At 42.3% G+C, this 15,443-nt stretch overlaps 1 protein-coding gene across 1 annotated transcript; it reads left to right on the plus strand.

Annotated features, from left to right (window-relative positions):
* Nucleotides 1–917: 917 nt before the first annotated feature.
* On the plus strand, nucleotides 918–13,621 carry LOC116679192 (SNF-related serine/threonine-protein kinase; the record flags this gene model as incomplete). Its single annotated transcript, XM_032508889.1, has 5 exons — nucleotides 918–1,083; nucleotides 8,041–8,253; nucleotides 9,254–9,388; nucleotides 13,155–13,344; nucleotides 13,473–13,621. Coding segments are annotated over exons 1-5 (800 nt in total), but the record flags the coding sequence as incomplete, so codon positions are not given.
* Nucleotides 13,622–15,443: the final 1,822 nt, after the last annotated feature.

Consider the following 15,443-nt stretch of genomic DNA (forward strand, 5'->3'; position numbering starts at 1 on the left):
GCCAATGTTAGATTGGAGTTGCTTCTTTCTTATGCGTGTTTGCGTGCGTGCAAGTGTGTGGCATGTTGGCAGTTTGCTTTCTTACGGTGCATACATGATGCACACTTGAATGAACACATACACACAGGTGAATTGATTTGACGATTATTATACTGTCGACCCACGCACACACACCCTTTGCATAATAGCGTTGTGCATGAGCGCTTTTTTGGGGTTTTAATGATATGAACCTATTATGCAAACCCTCCACCCCATCCCGGTGCACAGCCATGCAGCATTCCAGCTGTGAGACAGCTGTGGAAGCACAGGTTGGTTTAAAATGCCATGGAGAAGAAGACAGGAAGAACGGACATTTACTGTCTCACACTTGTTTACCAGACTCTAAGGGAAATCCCCGCTTCCTTAATTGTCTCCTAATTTCCATTCAGTGGCATCTTTTCCATCACGGTCCCCTTTTCTGAAGACATGAAAGAGCGAGGTATTGAGGAAAGACACTCTGTAAGATGAGATGTCCTTTCCATTAAAGCATGTTAGTCGGTCACTAGTCTCATAATGTTTACTGATTAGATACAATATGTGGATTGTTGTATTAGATCACAATACATTTTGCATGTCCAGCTCTATCTCCACAGCACTGTGGAGTCCCTTCCACTCAGTGAGGCATACAGCTTATTAATTATGAACACTGGTAACAGATTGCCAATACCCAAAGCCCAGGAATCATTTTTCGGACTTTGAAAGTCTGATTGGTGCATCCCCATTCATATTATGGTGACAGTATTTCATAATGGTCAAAAGAATTTTGTATTCTCAGGAAAGGACAGCTAGCACAGTGTGTGACTGAAGAGTAATGGTTGTAATATGTGTATATTCTGTAATAAAAAAAACAAGCTGGCAGTACACATGGATTCAGACTGCGTTTGTATTTCCGTCTGCCTCAGATATCTGGAGTCTCGGTGTGATCCTCTTCATGTTGGTATGTGGCCAGCCCCCCTTCCAGGAAGCCAACGCCAGCGAGACTCTCACTATGATCATGGATTGTAAATACACTGTACCGGCTCACGTCTCCAGCGCCTGCAAAGAGTAAGTGACACATGCACACAAGCTCTGTCTGCTCTTTTTCTAATTGATTCAGGTTTGGGTAACACTGTTACAATAAGACACAGGACATGCACGCTTCATTCCACCGTATCTCTCTGTGTATCCCAGCTCTCTCCCTGCCTGTGTCTGACTTACCTTCCACAGTTCATGCTGGATCTGCAGTTTGGAGAACAGCATGAAGCTGACAGGGTGGAACTGTAACCATACTGCAGAGACCAGGGGCCTCATGTATAAAAGATTGCGCAGTGTTCATACCAGAAGATGGCATACGGCCAAAACTTGAAAAGTTCCTACGCACAGAAATATTCACATGTATAAAACCGGACGTATGCCAAGGCTTGCACACCTTTTGTTTGTACAGCACTGAGACAGCTCTTGTCAAAGTCTTTAATAACATCCCCCTTAACATAGATAATGGCAAAATTGCAGTCTTAGTATTACTTGATCTCAGTCTTAGTGTTACTTGATCTCAGTGCTGCATTTGACATGGTCAAACACAACATACTACTAGACCGATTGGAAAACTGGTACTCAGTACTCAGTACTAAACTGGTTTGAATCCTACTTACAGAATAGGGATTACTTTGTGTCAATAGATAATTATACATCTGAGCATACAAATATGACGTGCGGAGTTCCCCAAGACTCGATTCTGGGGTCTCTTCTGTTTAACATCTACATGCTCCCGCTGGCTAAGATTATGGAGAACAACATAAGTTACCATAGTTATGCAGACGACAAATTTACATAACCCTATCGCCAGGGGACTATAGTCCAATACAAAAACTGACTAAGTGCATCAAACAAGTTAACGGCTGGATGTGCCAGAACTTTCTGAAATTAAATGAAGGAAAAACTGAGGTGGTTGTTTTTGGAGCAAAAGAGGAACGATTAAAAGTCTGCGCTCCGCTTCAAACAACAATGTTAAAAACAACAGACAAAGCCAGAAATCTTGGTGTAGTCATGGACTCAGACCTGAACTTTAACAGCCACATTAAGACAATAACAAAGTCAGCCTACTATCACCTTAAGAACATATCAAGGGTTAAAGGACTTATGTGTCAACAGGATTTGTAAAAACTGGTCCATGCTTTCATCTTCAGTAGACTTGACTACTGTAACGGGGTCTTTACAGGTCTCCCTAAAAAATCAATCAGACAGCTGCAGCTGATTCAGAACGCTGCTGCTCGAGTCCTCACTAAGACCAAGAGACTGGATCACATCCCTCCAGTCCTCACTAAGACCAAGAGACTGGATCACATCAGTCCAGTTCTGAAGTCTTTACACTGGCTTCATGTGCCTCAAAGAATTGATTTCAAAGTACTCTTGCTAGTTTATAAATCCCTTAACGGTTTAGGTCCAAAATACATTTCTGATCTGCTACTACACTATGACCCCCCCAGACCTCTCAGGTCATCTGGGACAGGTCTGCTTTCTGTCCCCAGAATCAGAATCAAACAGAGTGAAGCAGCGTTCAGTTTCTATGCTCCTCATATCTGGAACAAACTCCCAGAAACCTGTAGATCCGCTTCAACTCAGTTCTTTTAAATCAAGGCTGAAGACCTTTCTTTTTGATGCTGCCTTTCTTTAAACAATGTTCATTTCTTTAATGTTTCATTTCTTATGCTGCACTGTAACTTTTATTCTTTTGTTTATTTTTAACTGTTTCTTCTGTGTTTTATCTGTTTTTTATTTTTAACTGTTTATTTAACTGTTTTTGTGTAAAGCACTTTGAATCGCCCTGTTATTGAGATGTGCTCTACAGATAAAGCTGCCTTGCCTTGCCTTACATCACAATCAACGTGAACTTGAGCGCATGTGAACGAGACACCGACCCCACCTTACCTCCTCCCATAAATTAATATGAAAATGACTATAAATGCGCCCCCGACGTCATTCTTTGTCCAATCACTACGGGTTATCCCGCTGCTGATGGGAGAGAAAAAAAAAAAACGTATTGTGACGTTGGAGGTGCTGATCGCCAAGGTAGAGGCAAGAAAAAAGATGTTCTGTTTTGGTGGTTTGTCATCTCCAATAAGCAGTAAAAGAAAATGCCCAGAGTGGGAAATGGTGACCAGCCTGTGAAAGCACCATGAACAATGGCAGAAATAATAAAAATAAAAGTCTAATGTCAAAGTGGAAATCAATCTAATAGTGGCAGCGCCACATCAGATACAGAACAACAGGCATCTCAGTGTCAGTCCAAATACCAGTACAGGAACAGAGATATGGAATAATGACATAGTAAATAGGACTACAGGAACAGAGATATGGAATAATGACATAGTAAATAGGACTACAGGAACAGAGATATGGAATAATGACATAGTAAATAGGACTACAGGAACAGAGATATGGAATAATGACATAGTAAATAGGACTACAGGAACAGAGATATGGAATAATGACATAGTAAATAGGACTACAGGAACAGAGATATGGAATAATGACATAGTAAATAGGACTACAGGAACAGAGATATGGAATAATGACATAGTAAATAGGACTACAGGAACAGAGATATGGAATAATGACATAGTTAATAGGACTACAGTAACATATGGAATAATGAAATAGTAAATAGGACTACAGTAACAGAGATATGGAATAATGACATAGTTAATAGGACTACAGTAATGGAATAATGACATAGTAAATAGACTACAGTAACAGAGATATGGAATAATGACATAGTAAATAGGACTACAGGAACATATGGAATAATGACATAGTAAATAGGACTACAGTAATAGAGATGTGTGCAGAATCAAGGCAGTCAAGACGTCCCAGTGCTTGGTGGACCGGGTCCACCGTGAACAAGGTTAGTAGCCTACAAAAGAGCCATGGGATCAATCAGGGTTTGTTCGTGGGGAGATGGATCCGTGCGTCCCTCCTCCCGACCACCATGGATGTCTGAGCCTCCCCACCAACACACTCACAGACGCTGTTGCATTTTCCCGTGCTGATCTTTTTGTTACAGAGTAAGATATTTCATCCATGGGAAATACAGAGGAGGACTGAAAATATTTCCTAAATGGATTTTTCATTCATTTCCCGTCCTCATGTTTAACAGAGGTTAAGTAGCTTGCGGATTGAATTATTAGTGTGTGAAAGGTGTGTAACATTATCCACATAAGTGATCAAACTTTTATGGACTATCAGTGGATATAATTATGTTTTTCCTTAGACAACCCTAACCCAGAGCCAGAAAAGACTTTGCCGACGGCCCGCACATTATCACAACTGCTCGACCGTTTGCGTGACGGCCCACACATTCTCCCGTCAAGTACATTTTTTAAACATCACAAAGTGTCTGTGAAAACCAGCGTCCTGGTTACGTCCGTACGCAGCGTTTATACTTGAGGCCCCTGCTCCCTGTGGGGTTAGGTTACATTGTAAAACCTGTTTTAAACATTATATACTGTATATCACAACACAATCAGTCATTAGGGTTATCTTTAAGATTTTATTGGTATCAATACTGATGGTACTTATCGATACAGAGACTTGGTGATACTCTTATTGATACTACTCTTTATAAGTTGGTGCAAAATAATCATATCATGAAGGAGTCAACAGGACCACGCTGAGACTCATACACTGACTCTTTAGGACTTTCTGTCTCAGTTGGCATTGATTTACATTAAGGCTGCTGCTAACCATTCGTTTCTATCAATTAATCAATAGATCATTTTTATTTTAAGATCATTTTTGGGCTTTTCTGCCTTTATTTGACAGGACAGCTAGGTGAAAGGGGAGAGAGAAGGGGAAGACATGCTCAGATTCGAACCCTGGACCTCTGCATCGAGGCACAAACCTCCCTGTGCGCGCGCACCTACTCTACCCGCTGAACCAACCTGGCCAGATCCATTAGTTTTTGATTAGTTGAATTACCCTTTGGTTAACTTACTAGGGGTATTACAATTCTCCAAATACACAATTTGATGATTGCATTTTTGATTGGTGTCTAAAGTGAATTAATGAAGATGAAAAAAAAAAATTTGACATTACCAATATTTACCAATATGAAGAGTATACCGGGGCTCTGTATCAACTCAGCTGAGATATGCAAATTATTTCTCAGGACGTTAGATGTACAGTAACATGAAAACAGATCCTGAGGTTTTCCAAAAAGGTAAATCTCAGTCAGGGTAAACACAGAATCTATTTTCTGGCATGACTGTCTGACTATCACAGCAGCATTAAAGTGATGTGCCCAGCTCTGAAGCTTGACCCAGGCTCTGCACCACGGCAGCAGCTCGCTCATTTATTCCAAGCCCTGCAGAGTGCAGACCAATTTGTTGTTCCATACTCTCTCTGCACACAGCGTATTTTTACAAACAGGAAATAAACGCTTATTTCCTCTGAGTCCAAAGAGAGATCTGACTAGATTGAAGTGCTAAGCTGAAGCAGCTGTGAGCAATCTGATGGGCTTTGACTTTCTAATTGTCGCATGCTGTGTCCCAAGCTCATGTTTTACCAAGTCACTCACGGGTGAATCATCCATACATATCTCAATTTTGGATTTCCAAGCAGCCTGTGCTGATGCTGCAGTGCTTCATCCAGCAAAAGTATACGATTTGTTTTCGTTTCCCCACTTCTTTTAACATTGCCAATAAGAGAAACAGATGAGCAAGACTCGGGGCATAAGGCTGCAGCAACAGTAATCACACATTGAAAGATTGTGTTGTAGATGTTTAATATGGTAAGCTTGCATCAATGTTTGAGATTTGTATAGCAGAACGACCTGCTAATGAATGTTGCAAAACGTTATAATTCTTCATTGTAAATGAACTGATTTATATAACAACTACATCAAACGCTGTAACATAGCACAGGAGTCATTCACCATTCACACACATTCACACACTGGCCCAGGCTGCTGTACAAGCTGCCACCTGCTCATCAGATAACAGAAGTCACACACATTTACACTCCGATGAGGCAGCATTGGGGGCAACTCAGGGTTCAGGGTCTTGCTCAAGGACACTTTGACATGGGACTGCAGGGCCAGGGATTGAACCACCAACGTTCTGATTGTCAGAAGACCTCTCTAGAGCCATTTATATCAACCTTTTCGGTTAGGTTGATTTACTTATTATTTATTTTAGCTACTTGGGGGGGTATTGCACTGGCTGTGGCACGTCACTGGGAATTGGGTATATTTACAGGTGTGGTAATTAGTGACCACTTTTTTATCATATTTCTTAACATCCACGATTGTTACACTCATTGTCTTGGCCATTAGTGGATGAGACTTCTGCTAGAATTCTGTTGATCTGAGTCGAGTCGTGTTGACATTATAGCACGACTAGAGATGTAACTGTATGAAAATGTAACCTCACGGCTATAGTGACCAAAATAATTACGGTTTCATATCCAATATATATATATATATATATATATATATATATATATATATATAAATAATAATAAAAAATATATATATATATATATATAATCAATATATCCAAAACCAAATTTAAAAACACATCAAAGAGTTATGCCATTGCATTTGGATGGCATCTTTCTTTAGCATATGCTTGGGGATTGGGTAGAGTTGGAAAAGATGAATTCAGGTCATTCAGGTTTCTCTTGACCATGACCAATAAGCTAAAAAGTTTTCACATTTATTTATTTATTTATTATGTCACATTTATTATGTCATGTGGATTCATGCTTACATATTCTACAAGTGCATCTCTATATACAGTTTATTTTACATGGGATTATTTCCCCACATTTGTAGAGCAGTGTGCTGCTGCTGGCTGAAGTCCTCAGGGAGCCTGGCTAGCTCGGACTAGTCCCCAGCATGACTGACGCTCTGCCCAGCCTGTTATCCTGTAGCCTCCATCCCATGGTACACTTGGGGATTGGATAGAGTTGGAAAAATGAATTCAGTAAAGCCAAAATGAGCTGACTTGGTGGCACATTTCTCTTTTTTAGCTGTAGACTATATGTTAACATGCTAATAACACTTAAAATCTCTGCTTTCAACAGTGTAATTTGTGTTGGATTAAGCTCTCAGCTGACAGTCTGCCACTGTACATTACACCATATATTCAATGCTCCATCAGATTTTTTTAGATTGTACTCCGAAGTCCTGGTTCTGCAGACAGCTGGAACGTAGACTACACTACAGAAAGAGAGTTTGCTGGCAGATGTACTGAGACTCAAATGACTGTAAGGCTGTAAAGGTTTTTGCAAATCAAGAAGGCATTTACTGCTGGTGTTCTGAGTATTGAGGTCAATCCTGGCATGTTTTGAAAAATTAGTACCAGTTAATATAAATCGGATCCTTTATTCACTCCACTCGACTATGTTTTGTTTTAGGTATGCTTTATGGTAGCGTCTCCGTTTTAGCTGCCACGGACCCTCGCTTTCACCAGTTAAAATGACTAGCGCCGTCACCCGCAGGCACATAGGCCTTGAGCTGACTGCTATCATTTCGCATAATTGTTAGACTCCACAATCTGAAAGCAAATTTAAAGCCAATTTGTCAACAAATACAAAGTGAATTATTATTATTATTAATATTAATTAGCAGGGTAAATAAAGGTGTACCTGAGTACTAGGTTCTAAGGTCAGGAAATGCAATGGAAAATAGAGCTTGGCTTGGAGACCTTCTTGCTGCTGGACAGTTCCTTCTGGTTCAGCTCATATGACACTATGTGTTGCTTTCAAAGCAAGATGATGACAGCGAGTGCCAATAGCGGCTCTCTTTAATTATAACTGCTGCAGCAGTGAGTTAGACAGCGCTGGGGAAGGTCTGCTGGAGTGGTCCCCTCCGTCCAGCTTTTCTAATCACCTCATTCAACTAGAAAACTGATTATGTGTAATCATTTTACAGGATTTCTCTCTTTTGAATTCATTAATTAATTACTTCTCCTTTTTCCTTCCTCTTCATATCCCTCTACTCACTTCTCCTCGTGGCTTCAGTCTGATAGACCGCATGCTTCAGAGGGATCCCAAGCGACGGGCTTCCCTGGAGGAGATTGAGAGCCATGCGTGGCTGCAGGGGGTCGACCCATCCCCAGCCACCAAGTACAACACTCCCCTGGTGTCCCACAAGAACCTGTCAGAGGAGGAACACAACAGCATCATCCAGCGCATGGTGCTCGGAGACATCGCCGACCGAGAGGCCATAGTGGAGTAAGTGTTTCTCTTTCTCTTTGGTGTTCAGTCGTTTTGCAGCAGTGGACAGGTCTGCCAAAGTGATCTCCAAAGGCATGGACCAGGACTCAACCATATCTATATACCATATTTATAAACCGTTATAGGGATATTCAATTATTATAAAATTCCATATTAAAGAACTCAATATTAAAGATAAAGCTGTTAATTCAGTCATGATTTCAAGTTCACACACGTTCCTGTCAGCCTTAGCATATGTTAATTATATTTATTGTCAGACAGACAGACAGACAGACAGACAGACAGAGGACAAGTTCAAGAAGACTGAGTGAGCTCTGACACACCTTGTGGAATCTAAAATAAAAGAACTTGACTACATGCTTCATCTGGCATCTAACCTGCTAGACATGCTTGACTCGTGACGTGGTGACACACCACCTGCCTGGGCTGCTGCTGGAACATGGTCTAACCATGTGGACCCTGTGGACAGGTCTTGTGTTCATGTGGCTGAAATAATTGACTTGCTTCCGTATTTTCATTCGTTTTGTGTTATAGTTGACATACGTAGAGCTGCAACAGGTTGTTATTGTATTGATTAATGATAGAACATTAATCTGCAACTAATACTACTTTTGAATATTCGTTGAATGCCAAACGTTTGTTACTTCCAGACTTCAAAACAAAGTATTTGCTGCTGTTTATTCTCATATGCAATAGTAAATATCACTGAATATCTTTTGAGTTTTGGACTTTTGGTCAAACAAAAGAAGACCTTTAAAGATGTCACCTTGGGAAATATAGCAGTTCAACACCATTATTTTATAGACAAAACAATTGATTCATCAAGATAATAATTACTACATTATTCAATGATAAAAATAATTGTTTGTTGATGTAAAAATCTACAAATTTAGCCACTTGGCCACATTGATTTAGTGTGTCAGTTAGATTATTTTGAATAGTCTCTCGTGTATATATACAATATGCTTTTCATTTGTAATTGGTGTTAATGTTTCAGAGCCCTGGAGACTAACAAGTACAACCACATCACAGCCACGTACTACCTGCTGGCAGAGCGCATCCTCAGGGAGAAGCAGGAGAAGGAGGTGCAGACTCGCTCAGCCAGCCCCAGCAACCTCAAGGCCCACTTCAGGTACACTCTTCATACAGACACACACACTTCATACAGACACACACACTTCATACAAACACACACACTTCATACAGACACACACACTTCATACAGACACACACACTTCATACAGACACACACACACTTCATACAGACACACACACTTCATACAGACACACACGCTTCATACAAACACACACACTTCATACAGACACACACACTTCATACAGACACACACACTTCATACAGACACACTTCAGGTAAACTACAGACGCACACTGTGTCCTGTGAGCAGTTCCAGATTCTTTTAAAGCAGTGAATAGTGTGACTAAGAAATCCCAGTGTTCACCATCAGAATGACTCTCTGAGTCATGGTATGAGCCGAGAAGAGGGTAATTGGCCTATCTCGCTCCACTGCCTCACACTGCAGCCCGTCTGGCTCCCCTTAGCAGAGACCAACCAAAGGTTTCATTTCCATTCCTTGGTTCACTAGGCCTCCACCCGCTAGGCTCAGGGGAGCTGGAGCGGAGGAAATGGGAGAGAAAATAGTTAACATTTCAAATATGGGCCTTAGTCTCTTTGATTCACTATCATTATTCTAACTCACTGTCATGTAACACATCTCTATACACAGGTAAGACAAATCATGCGTCATAACATTTTCTAGTGCTGCAGACACACATAGCAACAGTGAGCTGCACAAACACTGTGAGTGAGCATGTTGGGCTGATGGGGGTGAGACCCTGCATCATCCTGTGACATCCCAATGTGTCTATCCCTCAGCAGCCTGGAGTGATCGAGCCCTGGTGGAATCAACGTTTAGCCTCTGTGCAGGAGATACTGACTAATGTGTTTTCACGAAGAGCTGCTGATTGGCTCAGAGTGACCTACATACTGGGGGCTGTTCCACTGCCAGGCCTGTTTCACACACAGAGCCATGTGGACATCCTCCAAACCTGATTATTGACCAGTTGTGTCTCAGTATAGAGTAGACAGCTGCTGTTGATGTGCAGCCTGGTGCACACACGGTTTAACATGCCACCATAGCTTTAAATGTCTTTTAAGTACAGCCAGTGACACACTGCAGGTGTTATCATTCCTCTGTTCCTCTGGACAGAGCGGGTGTTTAGCTTGCTACCACTTGTGTTGGGGTTCGAGCCTCCAGCTGGGCCCATGTTGTATGTGTGACACACTGTGGGTGTGGGTGTGGTTGTGGGTGTGGGTGGTGGGTGGGTGGTTGGTTGGTCGGTTTTGGTAAGTAACAGCAGAACAGATGAACCGGAGATGAATGATCAGTGTCTCTATTACAGTTTGTCCACAAGAACGGCTTTTCATATCAGAAAGGAGGTTATTGGCACAGTAAGTTACACCTACATACGTATGTATATATGGATATCCTGAATGACTTCTTTACCTCTCATGATTTGGATGTCCTATTTGTGACTGAAACCTGGATGAATGTTGGTGAGTTGAGCACTTTTCTTTTATCAGCTGACAGCTCTTATTTTAAACTCTCCGAGGACTACTGGTCGAGGTGTGGACTTGCTACTATCTTCAAGGAAAAGTACAACTGGAGACAGCGTCCCTGGTCTCCTTCTCAAGTTTTAAACTAACCATGTTTGAATTAGGTCAATCTTAGCTGGTACTATTGCAGTCATATATCGGCCTCTTAAATATAATAAGGATTTTATCAGTGACTTCTTTAATTTCCTGTCTAAAATCATGCTGAAATACGACTGGATTTTTATTGTAGGGGATATGAATATTCATGTATGTTGTCCTACAAATCTGCTGGCAAAAGACTTTTTAAATCATATCGATGCTTTTAACCTTAGTTTGTTTCTGGTTCGACACAGGTCCATGGTCACACATAAGACCTTGTTCTGTCACACGGTGTACCTATTTGTAATGTAGACGTACACAAAGCTGTCTTCTCTGAGGCCTGTGAAAAATTTCTGTGGATAAGATTGCCTCAATTAGAGCAAGCATCTCACTTCCTGCTTTTGACCCCTCCATTTCCATAGAGTGTGCAACTGCATATTCACTGCAAACATTTCATTTATTTACCTGAAGGCTTTCATCCAAAGCAACTTATAATACATGAATTCAACCATGTGGTTCCCACCCAAAAAGGACCAGAATCAACTTATCTTCATTTAGAGAAAATAGGATCTTTTTTATTTCTGATCAGGTGAGTTTCCAGTGTGAAGATGTGTAGAGTTTCTGCTGCCCTAATGATGAGCGGATGGGTCCTCCGCTGTGGAGCCGGGGCCGCGAACAGTCAGGACTTTGTAGCGTGTAGTGAGGGAGTAGGCAGTAGCAGAGCCTAGTTTGCGGGCTGGGCTGTTTGTTTTGACCAGGTCCTGGATGTAGGATGGGATGGTGGTATGATGGGACGGAGGTAGGATGGGACGTATGTAAGATGGGATGGATGTAGGATTGGGCTTGAGTCCTTCACACCAGCCAAATGACAAATGACTTGTTTTTCTGTCAGAATTTGATCCGTTGGGTCTGATAACATTTAGAGAGTTTAGAAGAGCTGCACGGTTACATCATTAGATCCCCATTCGAGTTAGCAGAGTGCTAACAGGAAGCAGTCTGCTCGGCCGGCTGAGGTCTCTAGTGGGCCTGCTCTATGGGCCGCACAGTGAGGAAGTACCGATCACCTGGCTCATTTCATTCGAGGATGTCGAACTTTTTTGGTTTCAACTCCGCAACTGTCAGAGGAATTGTGCCTCCAACGCTGTATCTAGGTCTGACTATACATCCATGGTCGCCGGTTCCACTCGGGAGAGAATGCTGAGTCAGAAGCTGTCTCCTGCATCAGTGTAACGTCCTCCTGTCTCCTGCATCAGTGTGACGTCCTCCTGTCTCCTGCATCAGTGTAACGTCCTCCTGTCTCCTGCATCAGTGTGACGTCCTCCTGTCTCCTGCATCAGTGTAACGTCTTCCTGTCTCCTGCATCAGTGTAATGTCCTCCATTGTTGCTCCAGGTTCGAGTGTGGAGGCCGCCTGCTGCTTTTATCAGCACATTACTAATGGCAGTGAATGCACCAGCTGTGCTGTAGCTAACGGTGTAAACGGCCACGGTGTAGCAGGCAACAGAGCGTGGACACACATGAGCTGTAATCAGAATCACGTGTTGGGCTTATTAGGTGAAGACTGCTCATTTTTACACATCGTGTGGATTGATTATTTATCCTGCATCTTGTCATTACTTGTTTTTGAAAACCAATAAAACAATATGTTAAAAAACATAAATGTTTGACATGTCCATGTCTCAGTGGAACAGCATGTTTGTGTTCTGTGGAAACTCCCATCTCTAACTCTGAGGAAAGGTCCAGCTGATAACATCTCATGACCTGGCTCAAAAGTATGACCAGAGGTGGAGAACACACATTTGCTCAATTCAATTAAATAAAATCAACAAAGTTAAACGTGCTATCAGTTTATCAGTAATGTGTGTAGTAGATGTATGTATGAAGGTGTCGTGATGTAAGAAACCAACAGTAAGTCAACCAAAGTCCAATCAAACCAAGCAACCTTGAGGAGGGAGGGAGGGAGGGAGGGAGAAAGGGGGGAGAAAGGGGGGGAGAGAGAGAGACTGTGACTGGCCAGGCACTCGTATCTATGGACATGTGGGTGATAAACTGATCCAGGTGTCTATCATCAGTCCTTATCAGCCAATCCCCAGATCCCAGCAGCCAAAGGGTCTTGAAATAGGTTTTACAGACTAGCTTAGAGACTTTTTAAACTCAAAGTTGAAGCCTGTGTCTTTTGTCCACAGGCAGTCGTGGCCCACCAGAGTGGACATGCACCAGGACATCGAGGACAGCCTGGCAGCGTCCTCCATGTCCCATGCTGGAGGCCCCCAGTCCCCGGCCCGCAGCGCAGAGAACCTGCTAAACGGACACCGCTCCAAAGGCTTAATGGAGCTGGGCCGCCGTGAGGACACCACACTGAGGGACTCGGCACAGGTACCCTCAGCTTCATCATCTTCATCTGTGGGTGGGGGTATGCAGTTGAATGCACTGGATACTCAACCTCCTGTTTTCATTGATTCTAATGCACCCGGCTGCTCTCTTTTATTCCCGTCTCATCCCAGGGAGCCACATCTGCTGTGTCGGGCCCTGCTTCTGCTGGCTCTGGGACCGCCAGGGCCCCCACAGCGTCCACCTCAACAGCAGCCAAGCAGCGCAGCTGCCTGTTCAGGTCAGTGTTACAGAGCATCCATCCATCCCTGAGTGAAGAGGAGTTAGAGCCTCTCTCTCTCGCTCTCTCTCGCTCTCTCTCTCTGTGTATATATGTGTGTGTGTGTTGTTTTTTTATATATATATATATATTATATATATATATGTGTGTGTGTGTGTGTGTGTGTGTGTGTGTGTATTTATATGTGTATACAGTCCCTGACAAAAGTCTTGTCGCTTGTGTACAAATTGACGTGAAGTGCCGCTGAAATATATTTCTAATCAAGATTTATTTACAAGAAATGGCTCATTTTAATCTCAACAGCTTTTGTAATAATGTTTCAGAGCAAAAAGAAACTGTCAAAAAGTATTCTAATATTCACAGCTTGGTAAAGCCCATTGAGTCAATTTTTGCAAAGACATAAGTGTTGTCGCCTTGTCATATGAGCTTCACCTGGGACTAATAATGGACCAATCAGGTCTCAGGTGTGTCTAAAAACAACCCCAGTACACTAGACCTTCACATCAACTGCAACTAGACCTCTGCAAACAGGCCTATTCACCCTGAGACTAAAGTTTTGATTATCAAGAGGCTGAAGACCAGATCCACTGCTGATGTGGCAGACACCTTCAATGTGTCTCAGCGTCAAGGACAGAGGATAAAAAAACATTTGAAGACACTGGAGACGTTTTTGACAAGCCCAGGTCAGGCAGACCCCGCAAGACAACTGCTCGAGAGGACCGTTTGTTGGCTCGAAAATCCAAGGCCAGCCCATTTTCCACTGCAGCAGAGCTCCACCAGACCTGGTCCCCTGAAGTCCCTGTGTTAACCAGAACGGTTTGTCGGATTCTGTCTCGAAATGGCCTCCATGGTCGAATCAGTGCCCAGAAGCCAGCACTAAACAAAAGACAATCGAAAAACTGTGTGTCATGTGCCAAGGCCCACAGCTTGCTAAAAGGATGGACGCTGGAGAAGTGGAAGAAAGAGGATTTTTCAGATGAATCTTCTGTTGAATTACACCACAGGAGACCTACTGGAGCCCGCATGGATCCAAGATTCACCCAGAAAACAGTGAAGTTTGGTGGCGGAAATATCCTGGTCTGGGGTTACATCCAGTATGGGGGTGTGCGAGAGATCTGCAGGGTGGAAGGCAACATCAATAGTCTCAAATACCAAGACATCTTAGCTACCTCTTATATTCCCAACCACAAAACAGGCCAAACTCTCCAGCAGGATGGTGCTCCATCGCATACTTCCATCTCCACTTCAAAGTTCCTCAAGGCGAAGAAGATCCAGATGGTCCAGGATTGGCCGGCCCAGTCACCAGACATGAACATCATGGAGCATATGTGGGGTAGGATGGAAGAGGAAGCATGGAAGACCAAACCAAAGAATATTGATGAACTCTGGGAGCTTTCCTAGCTATTCCTGATGACTTCATCAACACATGGTCTGGATCCTCACCAAACCGCATGGATGCAGTCCTTCAAGCTCATGGAAGTCATACAAGATATTAAATTTAAATCTCACAGCACCACTATTTAATTTGCTGACATATTTTAGTATTTGCAGTAAATTTGTTCAATTTCTGTATAGGCGACAAAACTTTTGTCTTGCCAAAATTTGACCTTTCTGTCTTGTTTAAATAATAAATCTTTTTTTAGTGAAACTAATTTATTTCAGTGCATTGAACATCATTTGGGAGGGTTTTAGCTTTTCATATGAGCTATTTCTTACACCAATTGATTAATTAAAAGTCAGGTTAATAGCAGGTTTTTCTACAAAATAGATAAGCGACAAGACTTTATATATATATATATATATATATGTGTGGTGTGTGTGCATATATATTTGTGTGTGTGTATATTTATGTGTGTGTGTATGT

The sequence above is a fragment of the Etheostoma spectabile genome, unplaced genomic scaffold, assembly GCF_008692095.1.
Source record: "Etheostoma spectabile isolate EspeVRDwgs_2016 unplaced genomic scaffold, UIUC_Espe_1.0 scaffold00009727, whole genome shotgun sequence".
Taxonomy (NCBI): Eukaryota; Metazoa; Chordata; class Actinopteri; order Perciformes; family Percidae; genus Etheostoma; species Etheostoma spectabile.